The 16,237-nt window shown below is 45.5% G+C and overlaps 1 protein-coding gene across 4 annotated transcripts in view; it reads left to right on the forward strand.

Moving 5' to 3' along the window:
* Positions 1–2,814: 2,814 nt before the first annotated feature.
* gtf2h2 (general transcription factor IIH, polypeptide 2) overlaps positions 2,815–16,237 on the forward strand; it is a 39,298-nt gene continuing 25,875 nt past the window's right edge. The window contains exons 1-6 of one of the 4 annotated variants that reach the window (XM_041186313.1): positions 2,815–2,869; positions 5,495–5,581; positions 8,666–8,743; positions 9,745–9,781; positions 10,570–10,656; positions 15,581–15,631. In XM_041186313.1, coding sequence (XP_041042247.1) covers positions 5,526–5,581; positions 8,666–8,743; positions 9,745–9,781; positions 10,570–10,656; positions 15,581–15,631 — 309 coding nt within the window. In that variant the 5' untranslated portion in view covers positions 2,815–2,869; positions 5,495–5,525. Of the gene's footprint in view, positions 2,947–5,494; positions 5,582–8,665; positions 8,744–9,744; positions 9,782–10,569; positions 10,657–15,580; positions 15,632–16,237 lie in introns of all 4 variants that reach the window. The other 3 variants (XM_041186312.1, XM_041186315.1, XM_041186314.1) reach the window with 3 other exon arrangements.

Consider the following 16,237-nt stretch of genomic DNA (forward strand, 5'->3'; position numbering starts at 1 on the left):
AACAGGGGAAGTATCTTATCTGCATCTGATAAAACTTGGCAGATGGAGTTTAAAGTAGGAAAGTGTGAGGTGATGCACTTTGGGAGGAAAAATCAAAAAGCAGACTATTATTTAAATGGAGAGAAACTCCAAAAAAGTGCAGCACAGAGGGATCGGGTGTTTTTGTGCTTGAAACACAAAAGGTTTGCATACCAGGTGTAGCAAGTAATTAAGAAGGCAAATAGAATTGTGGCCTGTATTGCCAGGGGATTGGAGTTTAATCATAAGGAAGTCTTGTTACAGCTGAGATAAAAACAAAAAAACTGCAGATGCTGGAAATCCAAAACAAAAACAGAATTACCTGGAAAAACTCAGCAGGTCTGGCAGCATCGGCGGAGAAGAAAAGAGTTGATGTTTCGAGTCCTCATGACCCTTCGACAGAACTTGAGTTCGAGTCCAAGCTCGAGTCGAACTCAAGTTCTGTCGAAGGGTCATGTGGTCTCGAAATGTCAACTCTTTTCTTCTCAGCCGATGCTGCCAGACCTGCTGAGTTTTTCCAGGTAATTCTGTTTTTGTTTTGTTACAACTGTACAGGGTGGTTGGTGAGGCCGCACCTGGAGTGCTGTGTACAGTTTTGGTCCCCATATTTAAGAAAGGATATACTGGCATTGGGGGCAGTTCAAAAGAGATTCACTAGGCTGATTCCTGGAATGAAGGGGTTGACTTATCAAGAACGACTAAACAGGTTAGGCCTTTATTCATTAGAGTTTAGAAGAATGAGGGGTGATCTTATTGAAATGTACAAGATTCTCGGGGGGGTGGGGGCTTGACAGGGTAGATGTTGAGAAGATGTTTCCATCAGTGGGGGAATCTCAAACTAGGGGACATAGTTACAGAATAAGGGGACACTCGTTTAAAACTGAGATGCAAAGGTATTTCTTCTCTGAGGGTAGTGAATGTCTGGAATTCTTTACCTCAGAGAGTTGTAGAGGCTAGATCTCTGAAAGTATTTAAAGAGGAGGTAGATAGATTTTTAAAATATCGTGGAGTTGAGGGCTAGGGAGCTGGCATGAAAGAGGAGTTAAGGCCTGGGGCAGATCAGCCTTAATCTTATTGAGTGGCGGGGCAGATTTGAGGGTCCAAATGGCTTCCTCCTGTTCCTATTTCTTATGTTCTTATGTACCCTGTCTATCCCTTTAAGTATTTTGTATGTTTCGATGAGATCACCTCTCATTCTTTGAAACTCTAGTGAATACAGGCCCAGTTTCCCCAATCTCTTTTCATAGGACAGTCCTGCTATCTCAGGAATAAGGCTGGTGAACCCTTGCTGCACTCCTCCTTGGTCCCTGTAAGGGGACCAGACCTGCATACAGTACTCCAGGTGCAGTCTAAACAAAGTTCTATACAATTGGAGCAAGACTTTGCTACTCCTGTTCTCAAATTCTCTTGCGATAAAGACTAACATACCATTAGCCTTCCTAATTGCCTGCTGCATCTGCATATTAGCCTAATTCAGTGACTTATTGACAAGGACACCCAGGTCCCTTTGTATGTCTGCATTTTCTAATCTCTCACTATTTAAGAAATACTCTGCACATTTGTTCCTTCTACCAAAGTGGATAACCTCACATTTTTCCACATTATATTCCATTTGCCATGTTCTTACCCACTCACTAAGTGTGTCCAAATCCCCTTAAAACTGCTTCACATTTCCTCACAACACACATTCCCACCTAGCTTTGTGTCACCCACGAACTTGGAAATATTACATTTTGTCCCACATCCAAACCATTGATGTATATTGTGAACAGCTGGGGTCCGAGTACTGATCTTTGTGGCACCCCATTAGTCATAGCCTGCCAATGTGAGAATGACCTATTTATTCCTAAACAAAAACAGAAAACACAGAAAAAACTCAGCAAGTCTGATAGCATCTGTGGAGAGAGAAACAGAGTTGATGTTTCGAGTCTGCGTGACTCGAAATGTTTATTCCTACTCTGTTTTCTGCCTGTTAACCAATACTTAATGTGTGCCAGTATATTACCTCCTATCCCATGTGCTTTAATTTTGCTAACCAACCTCCTGTGGGGTCTTTATCAAAAGCATTCTGAAAATCCAACTACAATATGTCCACTGACTCCCCTTTATCAATTCTGTTGGTAGCATCCTCAAAAAACTCCAACAGGTTCATCAAACATGATTTCCCATTTATAAATCCATGTTGACTATGTCCAAGATGTTACATTTTTTGCGTACTAATCTATGGGGAATGTTCTGGAATCTAGGGAAGTCTTGAGGATCAAACTAAGGCATTCACTATCTCTGCAACCACTTCTTTTAACTCCCTGGGGTGTAGCCACCATGACCATGGATTTGATAGCTTTTTTCCCCACAGAGAGCATTAAATCCATATAAATTATTTACTGGATTCAAGGATTATCTAATTTTAAATTGAATTTAGTGAACACGAAGAATTATTTTTAGCTGTATATAAATCAGATCCATGATTTATATTACAATAAAACTGACAGCGCAGAAACTAGCCATTCAAAATCCACAAGGGCCTCCTCCTGCCCTACTTCATTCAACTCCATTGAAATATCTTTTTATTCTTTACTCACTCATACATTTGTCATATTTTAAAAAGAAGTACAACTTTGCAGAACCACATACATCATATAGTGTGTAAATAATGATTATTTATGAACTCATTAAGATATTTCCATCCTAATGAGGACTATTTGAGATTTGGAAGTAACTTCAGTTCTATTCCGCCCTCTGGTGGTTGCTCACGCGCACAGCTCAATGACTCCCCCGCCTCCAGGCGGAACCTTTAGCCTGTTACACACATACAGGAATAGGGAGTGCGGATGTGTTTGTGTGCGACACTGTGAGTAGCTGCTTGGTGTGACTTTAAAGTTGGTCCGGGGGGGAATGCGAGGAGTCAGTCAATTAAACGGAACCAGGGTGAGCGGAGAAGAAAAATTGGGATGGGGATTGGTGATAGAGATCCAAGGGGGCTGGGGGGTCAGGGACAGGAGACAGGGGTGAGGGGGTGGGGGGGGGGGGGGGAGAGAGGGACGGGGGCTGGGGGAAAGGTCAGGGATGGGGTCTAGGGGAGGGGGGAAAGTTCAGGGCTGGGGGAGGGGGCTGGGGGGGGAAGGGGAGGGGAGGGGGCTGGGGGAGGAAGGGGGAGGGGGGAAGGGGAGGGGAGGGGGCTGGGGGAGGAAGGGGGAGGGGGAAAGGGGATGGAGGGGGCTGGGGGGGAAGGTCAGGGATGGGGTTTGGGGGAGGGGGAAAGTTCAGGGCTGGGGAGAGGGGGAGGGACGGGGGCTGGGGGAGGGGGAGGGAGGGGGAGGGCTGGGGGAGGGGGAGGGATGGGGTCTGGGGGAGGGGGAGGGATGGGGGCTGGGGGGGAAGGTCAGGGATGTGGGCTGGGGGAGGGGGAAAGGTCAGGGATGTGGGAGGGGGAGGGGGATAGGTCAGGGATGGGGGCTGGGGGAGGGGGAGGGATGGAGGCTGGGGGAAGGTCAGGGATGGGGGCTGGGGGAGGGGAGGGGGAGGGATGGGGGCTGGGGGGAAGGTCAGGGATGGGGGCTGGGGGGAAGGTCAGGGATGGGGTCTGGGGGAGGGGGAAAGGTCAGGGATGGGGGCTGGGGGGAAGGTCAGGGATGGGGGAGGGGGAAAGGTCAGGGATGTGGGCTGGGGGAGGGGGAAAGGTCAGGGATGTGGGCTGGGGGAGGGGGAAAGGTCAGGAATGTGGGAGGGGGAGGGGGAAAGGTCAGGAATGTGGGAGGGGGAGGGGGATAGGTCAGGGATGGAGGCTGGGGGAGGGGGAGGGACGGGGGCTGGGGGAAAGGTCAGGGACGGGGGCTGGGGGAGGGGGCTGGGGGGGAAAGGGGAGGGGAGGGGGCTGGGGGGGAAGGGGAGGGGGCTGGGGGGGGAAGGTCAGGGATGGGGTTTGGGAGAGGGTGAAAGTTCAGGGCTGGGGAGAGGGGGAGGGACGGGGGCTGAGGGGGAAAGGTCAGGGATGGGGGCTGGGGGAGGGGGAGGGATGGGGGCTGGGGGAGGGGGAAAGGTCAGGGATGGGGTCTGGGGGAGGGGGAAAGGTCAGGGATGGGGTCGGGGGAGGGGGAGGGATGGGGGCTGGGGGGAAGGTCAGGGATGGGGTCTGGGGGCTGGGGGAGGGACGGGGGCTGGGGGAGGCGGAGGGACGGGGGCTGGGGGAGGGGGAGGGACGGGGGCTGGGGGAGGCGGAGGGACGGGGGCTGGGGGAGGCGGAGGGACGGGGGCTGGGGGAGGCGGAGGGACGGGGGCTGGGGGAGGCGGAGGGACGGGGGCTGGGGGAGGCGGAGGGACGGGAGCTGGGGGAGGCGGAGGGACGGGGGCTGGGGGAGGGACGGGGGCTGGGGGAGGGACGGGGGCTGGGGGAGGCGGAGGGACGGGGGCTGGGGGAGGGACGGGGGCTGGGGGAGGGACGGGGGCTGGGGGAGGCGGAGGGACGGGGGCTGGGGGAGGCGGAGGGACGGGGGCTGGGGAGGCGGAGGGACGGGGGCTGGGGGAGGCGGAGGGACGGGGGCTGGGGGAGGGACGGGGGCTGGGGGAGGGGGAGGGACGGGGGCTGGGGGAGGGGGAGGGACGGGGGCTGGGGGAGGCGGAGGGACGGGGGCTGGGGGAGGGAGGGACGGGGGCTGGGGGAGGGACGGGGGCTGGGGGAGGCGGAGGGACGGGGGCTGGGGGAGGGACGGGGGCTGGGGGAGGGACGGGGGCTGGGGGAGGGACGGGGGCTGAGGGGGAAAGGTCAGGGATGGGGGCTGTGGAGTTGTGGATTGTGGGATTAACCAGAGGCTATGGGGTAAGCAGAGATTGTAGATCCTGTGAGTTCTGTTGTTGGGTTAACTGGATAAATTCTGTCTCACCATATCTGCTTTTATTTCTCCTTGACAAACTTCTGCACCAATTTTGCCTCCCTGCCTTCTGTGTTGAAGCCATCAACTCCTTGGAATACAGTTCCATAAAGCCTGGTCACCTTTTGTTACTTGTCTCAGTTGCTATTAGGGATGTGTATATATAGATGGTGAGTGTTAGCAGGTAGACTAATTGGGATTGGAAGTATAACAGCTAATCTGGATTGATGACATTGGTAGCAGGCCTTTAGCTGCCCATCTAAAGTCAAGTAAATCAGCACAAACGTGGGACTTCCATGGCCTATATGGCTAAGCTCCTGACCGGATAAACTCTTTGGATTACAAGAAGATCAGAACTTCATTTTTAAAAAAATCTTACCAATATTGCTTACAAATCCTGCTCTTAAAATTTCCCTGACCTTCATAGCTCTGGAGAAGTGTGAGTCTAGCAAGAGATTGAGGAATTGTATTCATTTCTACATTTTTTTGAGTGACGCTATGGGAAATAGAAGTGTTCTTTTAAGTGGAGTAGAGGGAGCATGATGGTTATTCTTTGTGGACAGTATAGAGAAAATGCAATGTTTAGCAACCTTTTTTTTATTTTAAAGGTAACAGTTATCAAACAAACTCCCTGAAAAAATGTACGATGAGCCAGAAAAAACCAAACGTTGGGAAGGAGGCTATGAACGGACTTGGTATGTGTTTAAAAATTGAGAATTTCCACGCGATTTTGAATATTGCCACGTGATCTTTAAATCCCATTTTAGCAGGCAGATGTGGGGTCCATTTAATAACTCACCTGAAAGATGGTACATTAGGGACATTAGTCTAAGTTAAGGTTACTGTGCATGTGTGTGAGTGCATGGAGTGTAGTAAATAAGACTGGTGAGTTGATTGCCATGTGGAAATGTGATGATGTGGTTATAACAGAGACTTGGCTCAAAGGAGGACAGGATTGCATGTTAAATATTTCTGGATACAAGGTGTTCAGGGAAGAGAGGAAAGGAAGGAAAAGGGGAGGGGTGGCTGCCTTGACCATGGGGAATATTGCAGTGCGAGAGAGAGAGGGTGTCCCAGAGGGAATCTATTTTTCTTGAGCTAAGGAACAAAAAGTGCAATTATGTAGCCTATAGGCCACCAACCATTGGGAAAAATATAGGGAACAAATTTTCAAGGAAACTGTATAGTGCAAGAATTATATATTGGTTATAATGGGAGACTTTAATTACCTGAATATAGATTGGGATAGCAGTAGTGGAAAGGGCAGAGAGGGGCAAGAGTTCCTGGAATGTGTTCAGGAAAATTTTCTATGGCAATATTTTTCAAGTCCAATGTGAAAGGAGGCATTGCTGGACCTGTTTCTTGGGAATGAGGAGGGCCAAGGGGATCAAGTGTTAGTAGGAGAACATTTAAGGGACAATGATCATTGTTTCATAAGGATGAGGTTGGTTATGGAAAAGGACAAAGAACAATCCAGAGTAGGAAAGCCACTAGGGGAAAGCCAGTGTCAGTGGGGTGAGAATGGATGTGGCCCAGATCAGTTGGAGTCAAAGATTGGCAGACAAAACAGTATGTGAACAATGGGCTGCGTTTAGAGGAGAGAGTTCGGGCACAGGCAAGGTATATTCTCTTGGAAGTGGAAAGGCAGGACAAACAAATCCAGAGTTCCTTGGACGACAGAAGAGGGATTAAGATAAAGAAGAAAAGGTGTGCTTATGACAAATGTCAGGTGGACAATGCAATCTAGAGCCAGCTGAATGTAGAAGGTTCAGAGGGGAAGTGATAAAGCAAGTAAGAGAAGCATGAAAAGAAGACTGGCAAATAACATAAAAGAGAATCCCAAAGTCTTCCCTAGGCATATAAATAGTAATAGGGTGGTAAAAGGAAGAGTAGAGCTGGTCAGAGACCAAAACGGGGATTTATGCACAGAGGCATAAATGAATGCTTTGCATCTGTCTTTGCCAAGGAAGAAGGTGTTACCCAGGACATGGTTAAAGTGGGGATAATTCAGACACTAGAAAGGTTTAAAATTGATAAGGATATTGCATAGATTGTTTGTGCTTAAAGTTGATAAGGCATCTTGACCGGATGAGATACATCCAAGGATACTGAGGGAAGTGAGAGTGGAAATTGCAGAGGCACTGACTGTAATTTTCCAGTCTTCCTTAGACTTGGAGTGGTGCCAGAGAACTGGAGAATTGCAAATGTTACACCCTTATTCCAAAAAAGGTATAAAGAAAAGCCCAGCAGCTACAAGCCGGCTCTTGTGGGGAAGCTTCTAGAAAAGATAATTCAGAACAAAATCAATAGTCACTTGGACAAATGTGTGTTGATTAAGGAAAGCCACACAGATTTGTTAAGAGTAAAATGTCTTTAACCAGCTTGCTGGATTTATTTTGATGAGTTAACAGGGGGTTGATGAGGGTAATGATATGGTGTAAATGGACTTCCAGAGGATTTGATAAAATGCCACACAACAGACTTGTGGGCAAAGTTATAGCTCATTGAATAAAAGAGACAGTAGCAATACGGATACAAAATTTGTCAAGTTACAAGAAACAGCATTGGGACCCTTGCTCTTTCTGATACATATTAATGACCTCGACTTGGTGTACAGGTCACATTTTCAAAAGTTGGGGACGATACGGAACTTGGAAGTATTGTAAACCATGAAGAGGATGGTGTAGATCTTCAAAACTTGAAATTCCGTGCAAAGAAGTGTGAAGTGATTCATTTTGATAGAATGCAGAGAGAGAATATGAATAAAGGGTACATTTCTAAATGGGGTGCAGGAGCAGAAGGACTGGGGTGTATACATGCATAAATCATTGAAGGTGGTAGGACTGATTGGGACAGTGGGGTTTAATAAAGCATACGGCATCCTGGACTTTTTCAAAATGGGCACGGAGTATAAAAACGATGAAGTTATATTAAACTTGCATATAGAACACTGGTTCAGCCTCAGCTGGTGTATTGCATCCAGTTCTGGGCACCATACTTTAGGAAAGATGTGAAGGAATTAGAGAGAATGCAGGAAAGATTCAAGAGAATGGTACAAGGATGAGGAATTTCAGTTATGTAGATAGATCAGAAAAGTTGGGACTGTTTTCCTTGAAGAAGAGAAGGTTGAGAGGAGATTTGACAGAGATATTCAAAATTGAGGGGCCTGGACAGAATAGGTGGTGAAAGAGTATTTCCACTGATGGAAGAATCGAGAACCAGATTTAAGGTAATTGGCAAAAAAAACAAAGGCGACATGAGGAAAAACTTCTTCATGCAGCGGGTGGTTAGGATCTGGAATGCACTGCCTGAGAGTGTGTTCAAGGCAGGTTTGTTGTTATCTGAAAAGGAAGAATGTATAGAGCTAAAGGGAGAACGTGGGGTGTGGCATTAGGTAAATTACTCGTACGGAGAGCCTGCTCAGACACAATGGGCCAAATGGCTTACTTCTGTGCTGTAACAATTCTGTGATGCGCTCCTACCTCAATATTGAATTAAATGTCAAACTGTATTCTATGCTTCAGCCTTTATTGAGGCTTAATTGCACAATCATCTGACTTTGAACCGATCGTGCTACTAATTGAATGAATAAGCATTCAACATCAGACATTTACAGTTATTTGCTTTATTCAAAACCCTATTTTAAATGATTGTAGCCAAATTAGATCATCCGAAATACAGCATTTGAATGCCCTAACTAATAAAGTAAAGCTTTGCTTTTGCTTAGAATCTCTTGTATCAATATTAGAAATTCCTCCCACTGTTACTTCTATTTGCAGGGAAGTCCTGAAAGAAGATGAGTCAGGTTCTCTTAAAGCTACTGTTGATGATCTTCTCTTCAAAGAAAAAAGAAGAAGGTAACCTTTATTGAAGTACAATAGCATAAGAATTCTTTTTGTGTACTGTGGAATTGAGCGTGACCTATGTGCTCGATGCTCACAAGACTTTAAATTAACACTACAACGTGTGAGACAACTAAATGTAGTAACAGATGAATGATAAATAGCCAAATAGACCAGTGAATGCGTTTTAATTCTAGATTGGGGAATTTGACATTAAATTTAGTACAACATGTTGTAAGGGTGTGAGAGTCCCTTATGGAGTCTTACTTAGGTTTGAAACTATACTCTAGACATAGCAGGAATGAGTGACAATGCCAAGTAGTGTTTTAAAACAACAATTTCATTGAATATTGAATAATGATAATGGTGATATAACAATTATAATTGATATAAAAAGAAAACTTTATTGAAAAGAGAAAGCAGTTTATATCTTAAAAGAAAGGAAGAAAGACAACTTTACTTACATACTATTCATACTATATTACAGATACATACTATATTACAAATGTTAACCAGAATTTATAATAACTTTTAAAAGTGGATGAATATTTGAAAAATAAAAAATGTTAAATAGATGTGGAGAAAGGGAATGGACTGTGTTGATAGCTCTTTCAGGAATACAAAAGCAAAGTAGTGCAGATGCTGGAAACCTGAAATAAAAACAAAATACTGGAAAAACTCAGCGGGTCTGGCAGCATCGGTGGAGAGAGAAACAGAGCTAATATTCCAAGTCCATATGACTCCTCTTCAGAGCTTTTAATTTGATATTAGCTCTTTCAGGGAGTCCTGCAGGCATAATGGCCTCATTTTATGTTGTGAAATTCTAATCTCCCAAGACCCTCCTCTTCACTGATTCTCCAATCAGAGTCTTTTTATTGTACACGCTATCAATTAAGCCCTTCTTCATTTTGAAATGAGTTTATTTATCAGTGTGCCACTGGAGGATCCTGACTTTAATTTGGTGTAGTTTCTCTTTAAGTAATCTTGTCTCTCCTTCCTTCCTTCCTTCCTTGTAGAGTATTTGAGCAGCATGGACAAGTTAGACTTGGAATGGTAAGTCATTTATGTGTGATCTCTAACCAAAAATGATTAAGTGGATTGTCGTCATTTTTTTCTGAAAAACAGAATTATATCAAACTGCAGTTTGCATACTGTACAAATGCAATATTGCTGAAATCCACCCTGCCTTAACTCATCGGCTTGCTGAAGCCCTTATCTATGTCTTGTTACTTCTAGACTTGACTATTCTAATGTGCTCCTGGCCAGTTTACCATGATCTGTGCTCTGTAAACTTGAGGTAATTTCAAAACTCTGCTGCCCATGTCCTGACTTGCACCAAGTCCCATTCGTCCATCTGCCCTGCATTCTTAACCTACCTCGTCTCTTGGTTGAGCAATGCCTCTATTTTAACATTTTTGTCCTTGTTTTCAAATCTTTTCATAGCCTTGCCCCTCCCTAACTCTGCAGTTTCATCCAGCTCTACAACCCTGAGATATCTGCATTCCTCCAATTCTGGCTTTTTGAGCTTCCCTAATTTTAATCACTCCACCACTGGGTGGCTGTGCCTTCAACTGTGAAGACCCCCATCCTAAAATTTCCTACCTAAATCTCTCTCTGCCACTCTCTCCACCTTTAAGATGCTCCTTAAAACCTAGCTCTGTGACCAAGCTTTTGGTCACCTGTCCTAATACGTAGCTTGTTGTCAAATTTTGTTTCATAATGCTCCTGTGAAGCACCCTGAACCCTTTCACTACACTAAAGGTGCTATGTAAATACAAGTTGTTATTGTTGTAAGATATTCTGCAGGGTGGTTTCTCTTATATTGATCTTCCTATTTATAGATGCGGCACTTGTATGTGATAGTAGACATGTCAAGATCAATGGAAGATCAGGATTTGAAACCGAACCGACTTACCTCAACGTTAAAGGTAAATTAAAATTGTTATGTTGGGGGCCTCTCATTTTTAATATTTATAGATCATATCAGTCACTTTTCATTTTAATAGCACATTGGATGATATCCCAACATTGTAACTTTTAAGTATGCAAAGCTCTCTGATTTGTAATTGAAAATACGTGGAACAAAAACTTAATACTTTTGAGCTTTGTATTTGCTTTTGTATTCATCCTGCATGAACCACCACCTCCCCCTTTTGTATTACTTATCCTGATGAATTGATCTGTTTTATATTAGTGCAATGGGTAAGGTTTTGTTAGGCTAAGAAATTGGGAAGAGATAAAATTCTTACCTTCTCTTGATCTTTTCATTGAGAACTGTCGGCGCGACATTAGTCGTCTCAATTTCTCTGCTCCTCTCACCCATTCTAATCTCTCTCTCTCTGAACTTACTGCACTCCGTTCTCTCAGGTCCAACCCTGATGTTGTCATCAAACCCGCTGACAAGGGTGGTGCTGTTGTTGTCTGGCTCACTGACCTCTACCTCGCGGAGGCTGAGCGTCAACTCGCAGACACTTCCTCCTACCTCTCCGTGGACCATGACCCCACCACTGAACATCAAGCCATTGTTTCCAGGACTGTCACTGACCTCATCTCCTCTGGAGATCTTCCTCCCACAGCTTCCAACCTGATAGTCGCCCAACCTCGGATGGCCCGCTTCTATCTCCTACCCAAAATCCACAAACAGAACTGCCCCGGTAGACCGATCGTCTCAGCTTGCTCCTGCCCCACAGAACTCATTTCTCCTTATCTTGACTCCCTTCTCTCTCCCCTTGTCCGGTCCCTTCCCACCTACATCCGTGATTCCTCTGACACCTTACGTCACATCAACAATTTCCAGTTCCCTGGCCCCAACCGCTTCCTCTTCACCATGGATGTCCAATCCCTCTACACCTCCATCCCCCACAAGGATGGTCTGAGGGCCCTTAGCTTCTTCCTTGAACAGAGACCCGAACAATCCCCATCCACCACTACTCTCCTCCGTCTGGCTGAACTTGTTCTCACGCTGAACAATTTCTCCTTCAACTCCTCTCACTTCCTCCAAATAAAAGGTGTGGCTATGGGTACCCGCATGGGCCCCAGCTATGCCTGTCTCTTTATGGGGTTTGTGGAACATTCCTTGTTCCAGTCCTACTCCGGCCCCCTTCCACAACTCTTTCTCCGGTACATCGATGATTACTTCGGTGCTGCTTCATGCTCTCGTCGGGACTTCGAAAAATTTATTAATTTTGCTTCCAATCTCCACCCCTCCATCATTTTCACATCTCTGACACTGCCCTTCCCTTCCTTGACCTCTCTGTCTCAATCTCTGGTGATAGACTGTCCACCAATATCCATTACAAGCCTACCAACTCCCACAGCTACCTCGAGTACAGCTCCTCACACCCCGCTTCCTGTAAGGACTCCATCCCATTCTCTCAGTTCCTTTGCCTCCGTCGCATCTGTTCCGATGATGCTACCTTCAAAAACAGTTCCTCTGACATGTCCTCCTTCTTCCTTAACCGAGGTTTTCCACCCACGGTCGTTGACAGGGCCCTCAACCGTGTCCGGCCCATCTCCCGCGCATCCGCCCTCACGCCTTCTCCTCCCTCCCAGAAACATGATAGGGTCCCCCTTGTCCTCACTTATCACCCCACCAGCCTCCGCATTCAAAGGATCATCCTCCACCATTTCCGCCAACTCCAGCATGATGCCACCACCAAACACATCTTCCCTTCACCCCCCCTATCGGCATTCCGTAGGGATCGCTCCCTCCGGGACACCCTGGTCCACTCCTCCATCACCCCCTACTCCTCAACCCCCTCCTATGGCACCACCCCATGCCCATGCAAAAGATGCAACACCTGCCCTTTCACTTCCTCTCTCCTCACCATCCAAGGACCCAAACACTCCTTTCAAGTGAAGCAGCATTTCACTTGCATTTCCCCCAACTTAGTCTACTGCATTCGTTGCTCCCAATGTGGTCTCCTCTACATTGGAGAGACCAAACGTAAACTGGGCGACCGCTTTGCAGAACACCTGCGGTCTGTCCGCAAGAATGACCCAAACCTCCCTGTCGCTTGCCATTTTAACACTCCACCCTGCTCTCTTGCCCACATGTCTGTCCTTGGCTTGCTGCATTGTTCCAGTGAAGCACAACGCAAACTGGAGGAACAACACCTCATCTTCCAACTAGGCACTTTACAGCCTTCCGGACTGAATATTGAATTCAACAACTTTAGGTCTTGAGCTCCCTCCTCCATCCCCACCCCCTTTCTGTTTCCCCCTCCCTTTTGTTTTTTTTTTCCAATAAATTATATAGATTTTTCTTTTCTCACCTATTTCCATTATTTTTAAATATTTTTAAATCTTTTAGGCTCTCCCCACCCCCACTAGAGCTATACCTTGAGTGCACTACCATCCATTCTTAATTAGCACATTCGTTTAGATAATATCACCAACTTTAACACCTATGTGTTCTATTGTTTGTGACATCTTTTGATGGTCTGCTTCTATCACTGCTTGTTTGTCCCTACAACCACACCAACCCCCTCCACTTCTCTCCCTCTCTCTCTCTCCCCCCCACACACACCTTAAACCAGCTTATATTTCAACTCTTTCTTGGACTCGAACTCAAGTTCTGTCGAAGGGTCATGAGGACTTGAAACGTCAACTCTTTTCTTCTCTGCTGATGCTGCCAGACCTGCTGAGTTTTTCCAGGTAATTCTGTTTTTGTTTTGGATTTCCAGCATCCGCAGTTTTTTTGTTTTTATATTTAAGAGATAAAATTAATGGCTTTGATTTTCTGATTTGGCTACAGATTTCCATGCATAAAATTAAATGGGAGGAATATTGCCAGATGGCCCTCAGTGCAAAAACAGAATTTGTGCAGTAGTTTGAAACAAATTATTTGGGTTACTAAAACCTTAACTATAGATTTGGCAAACATCATGTGGCTTTTTCTTGGTGGAGGAGGAATGGAATCTTAATTAACAGCATTGCAAGTTTTGCTTTCCACAAATGTAATTTTCTCACTTATGCTGAAGTATAATTCTATGACTGATGGTAACCAATGTTTGGGTCAGGCCATAAAAGTAAGCAGGAATGCTGGTGTGTAAGAAGGGTGTTGCAGCTGAGCTTAATCCTCTGTTGCTGCTGACATCCAGTTGTGTACTTTACAATGCAGGCGATTGTTTGCTGATGAGGAACACAAACTCTGGATAATTGATTCGCTTCTACTAAACCTATTATGCTGGATCAGTTGTAGCACCTTCACCGCTGGCTTGCCTCCGATTAACTAACTCAGCAGAGAGTTGGGCCAAACCTGAGATTGTCTGCTCCGTGTTACTGAGTACCACATCACAGGGTGAACCTACTGTTTACCAGGGGAACTGCATTTTATTTTCATGAAATTGTTTACCTGAATGTGAAAGAGAGGGAGTGGAATACAGATATTTCATCCTTCTAGGGTTAAGAGGACAAAATTGTAGGGAGCTGAACTCGGGGTGCCTCACTGTTTCCAATTGCTTCACTGTATTTCTGCAGGTTTTAACTGCTGCACAGGTATAGTTCTACAGAACAAAAGTGTAATACCCCCCGGTACCTTGCTCAAGTGGCAACGAATAACTAACCTCCTGAATCCCCAAAGCCTGTCCACCATCTACAAGGCCCAAGTCAAGAGTGTGATGGAATACTCCCCCTGGATGAGTGCAGCTCCCACAGCACTCAAGAAGCTTGAAACCATCTAGGACAAAGCAGCTCGCTTGATTGGCACCACATCCACAAACATTCACTCCCTCCACCATCGACCCGCAGTAGCGGCAGTGTGTACCATCTACAAGGTGCACTGCAGGAATTCACTAAGGTTCCTTAGACAGCATCTTCCAAACCGACGACCACTACCGTCTAGAAGGACAAGGGCAACAGATAGATGGGAACACCACCACCTGGAAGTTCTCCTCCAAGTCACTCACCATCCTGACTTGGAAATACATTGCCGTTCCTTCACTGTCACTGGGTCAAAACCCTGGAACTCGCTTCCTAACAGCACTGTGGGTGTACCTACACCACATGGACTGCAGCAGTTCTAGAAGGCAGCTCACACCACCTTCTGAAGGGCAACTAGGGATGGGCAATAAGTGCTGGCCCAGCCAACGAAGTCCACATTCTGTAAATGGAAAAAAAATGGCCATTTGTCATGGTGATTTTTGTCAAGCTATTTCACAATTCAATAGCTGTGCCTGGAACAAAAACAAAAGTTGCTGAAAAAACTCAGCAGTTCTGACAACATTTGTGGAGAGAAAGACAGAGTAGCTGTGACTGGTCTTGGATTCACCTAACAATCAACACAAATGTGCTGGATAGCATAGACTAGGCAAGGAATGAGAGATTTCTGATCTGTACAGTTCTGCTACATATTATTAGGGGAGTTTGGCCTGGTTAAAATGTTCCGTTTGGAGTAGAATCAGATGGTTTAAATCGAGAGCCAGATTTCTTTTCCTGTGTTTGTCAGCGTACCAGTTTTCATGTCACAATTAGAAGCTTGCAGCAAGGCTGTGCAACATGTCAATGGACATGAGTTTTTTTGGGCTTGTACTTTGTGCATACTATTAGCTTTATATTACAGTTTAACGAGCAAACAACTTCAAAATCAGAAATAAAAGCAGAACATGCTGGAAATATTCAGCTTGTGAGGCGACATCTGTGGAGAAAGAAACAAAGTTAAAGTTTCAGTCAATGACCTTTCATTGGAACATGTTTCAGATTGTTGAAAGGTCATCAACCTGAGATGTTAACTCTGTTTCTCTCACTACAGATGTTGTCTAAGTAGTTCCAGATTTTCTGTTTTTATTTCAGATTTTAGACATCTGCAGTATTTTACTACTTCTAAATCAGTTTTTTTACCTTTTTTTGCAGTTGCTGGAATACTTTGTAGAAGAATATTTTGATCAAAATCCTATTAGTCAGGTATGAATGCAAGCACTTGTGGATCAGGACAAGTTACTGTTTCTTGCACCATTCTCTAAATTCTCTCTTGTCTCTCCTCATTCTGTCTCAGAGTTTGTCTTGTTTATGCAACCTATCTCTTGCTATTTTGGTGCATTGGCACTAAAATGCTGGCAACCCAACTTTCCTTTCTGGTCCCCATGCTAATTATATTGCAAGTGGCTCCCTCTCTCTATACACTGTCCACGTCACTTTCAAAATTGTTGACATCACATTTGCCCACAAAGAAACCACAATCGAACACATTTGTCCTTTTCTTTCCAAAGTCCTTGAATGTGTTGTTGCCTCCCAAATTTGTGCTCATCTTCTCTGCAGCATAGGAACGTGTTTCAGATTGTTGAAAGGTCATCAACCTGAGATGTTAACTCTGTTTCTCTCACTACAGATGTCATTCAGCTTTTCGAGCTCATACTATTTGACCATCTTTACCTCATCTCCATTTACCTGTCTTTGCTATATATCCCTCAATACCCTTATGTTGCAAAAATCTATCAATCTTATTCTTGAAAATATCAATTGACCTAGCATCCACAGGCTTTTAGAGAAGAGAGTTCAGGAGTGCCTTTA

The sequence above is a fragment of the Carcharodon carcharias genome, chromosome 4 (genome assembly GCF_017639515.1).
Source record: "Carcharodon carcharias isolate sCarCar2 chromosome 4, sCarCar2.pri, whole genome shotgun sequence".
In the NCBI taxonomy this organism is placed as follows: domain Eukaryota; kingdom Metazoa; phylum Chordata; class Chondrichthyes; order Lamniformes; family Lamnidae; genus Carcharodon; species Carcharodon carcharias.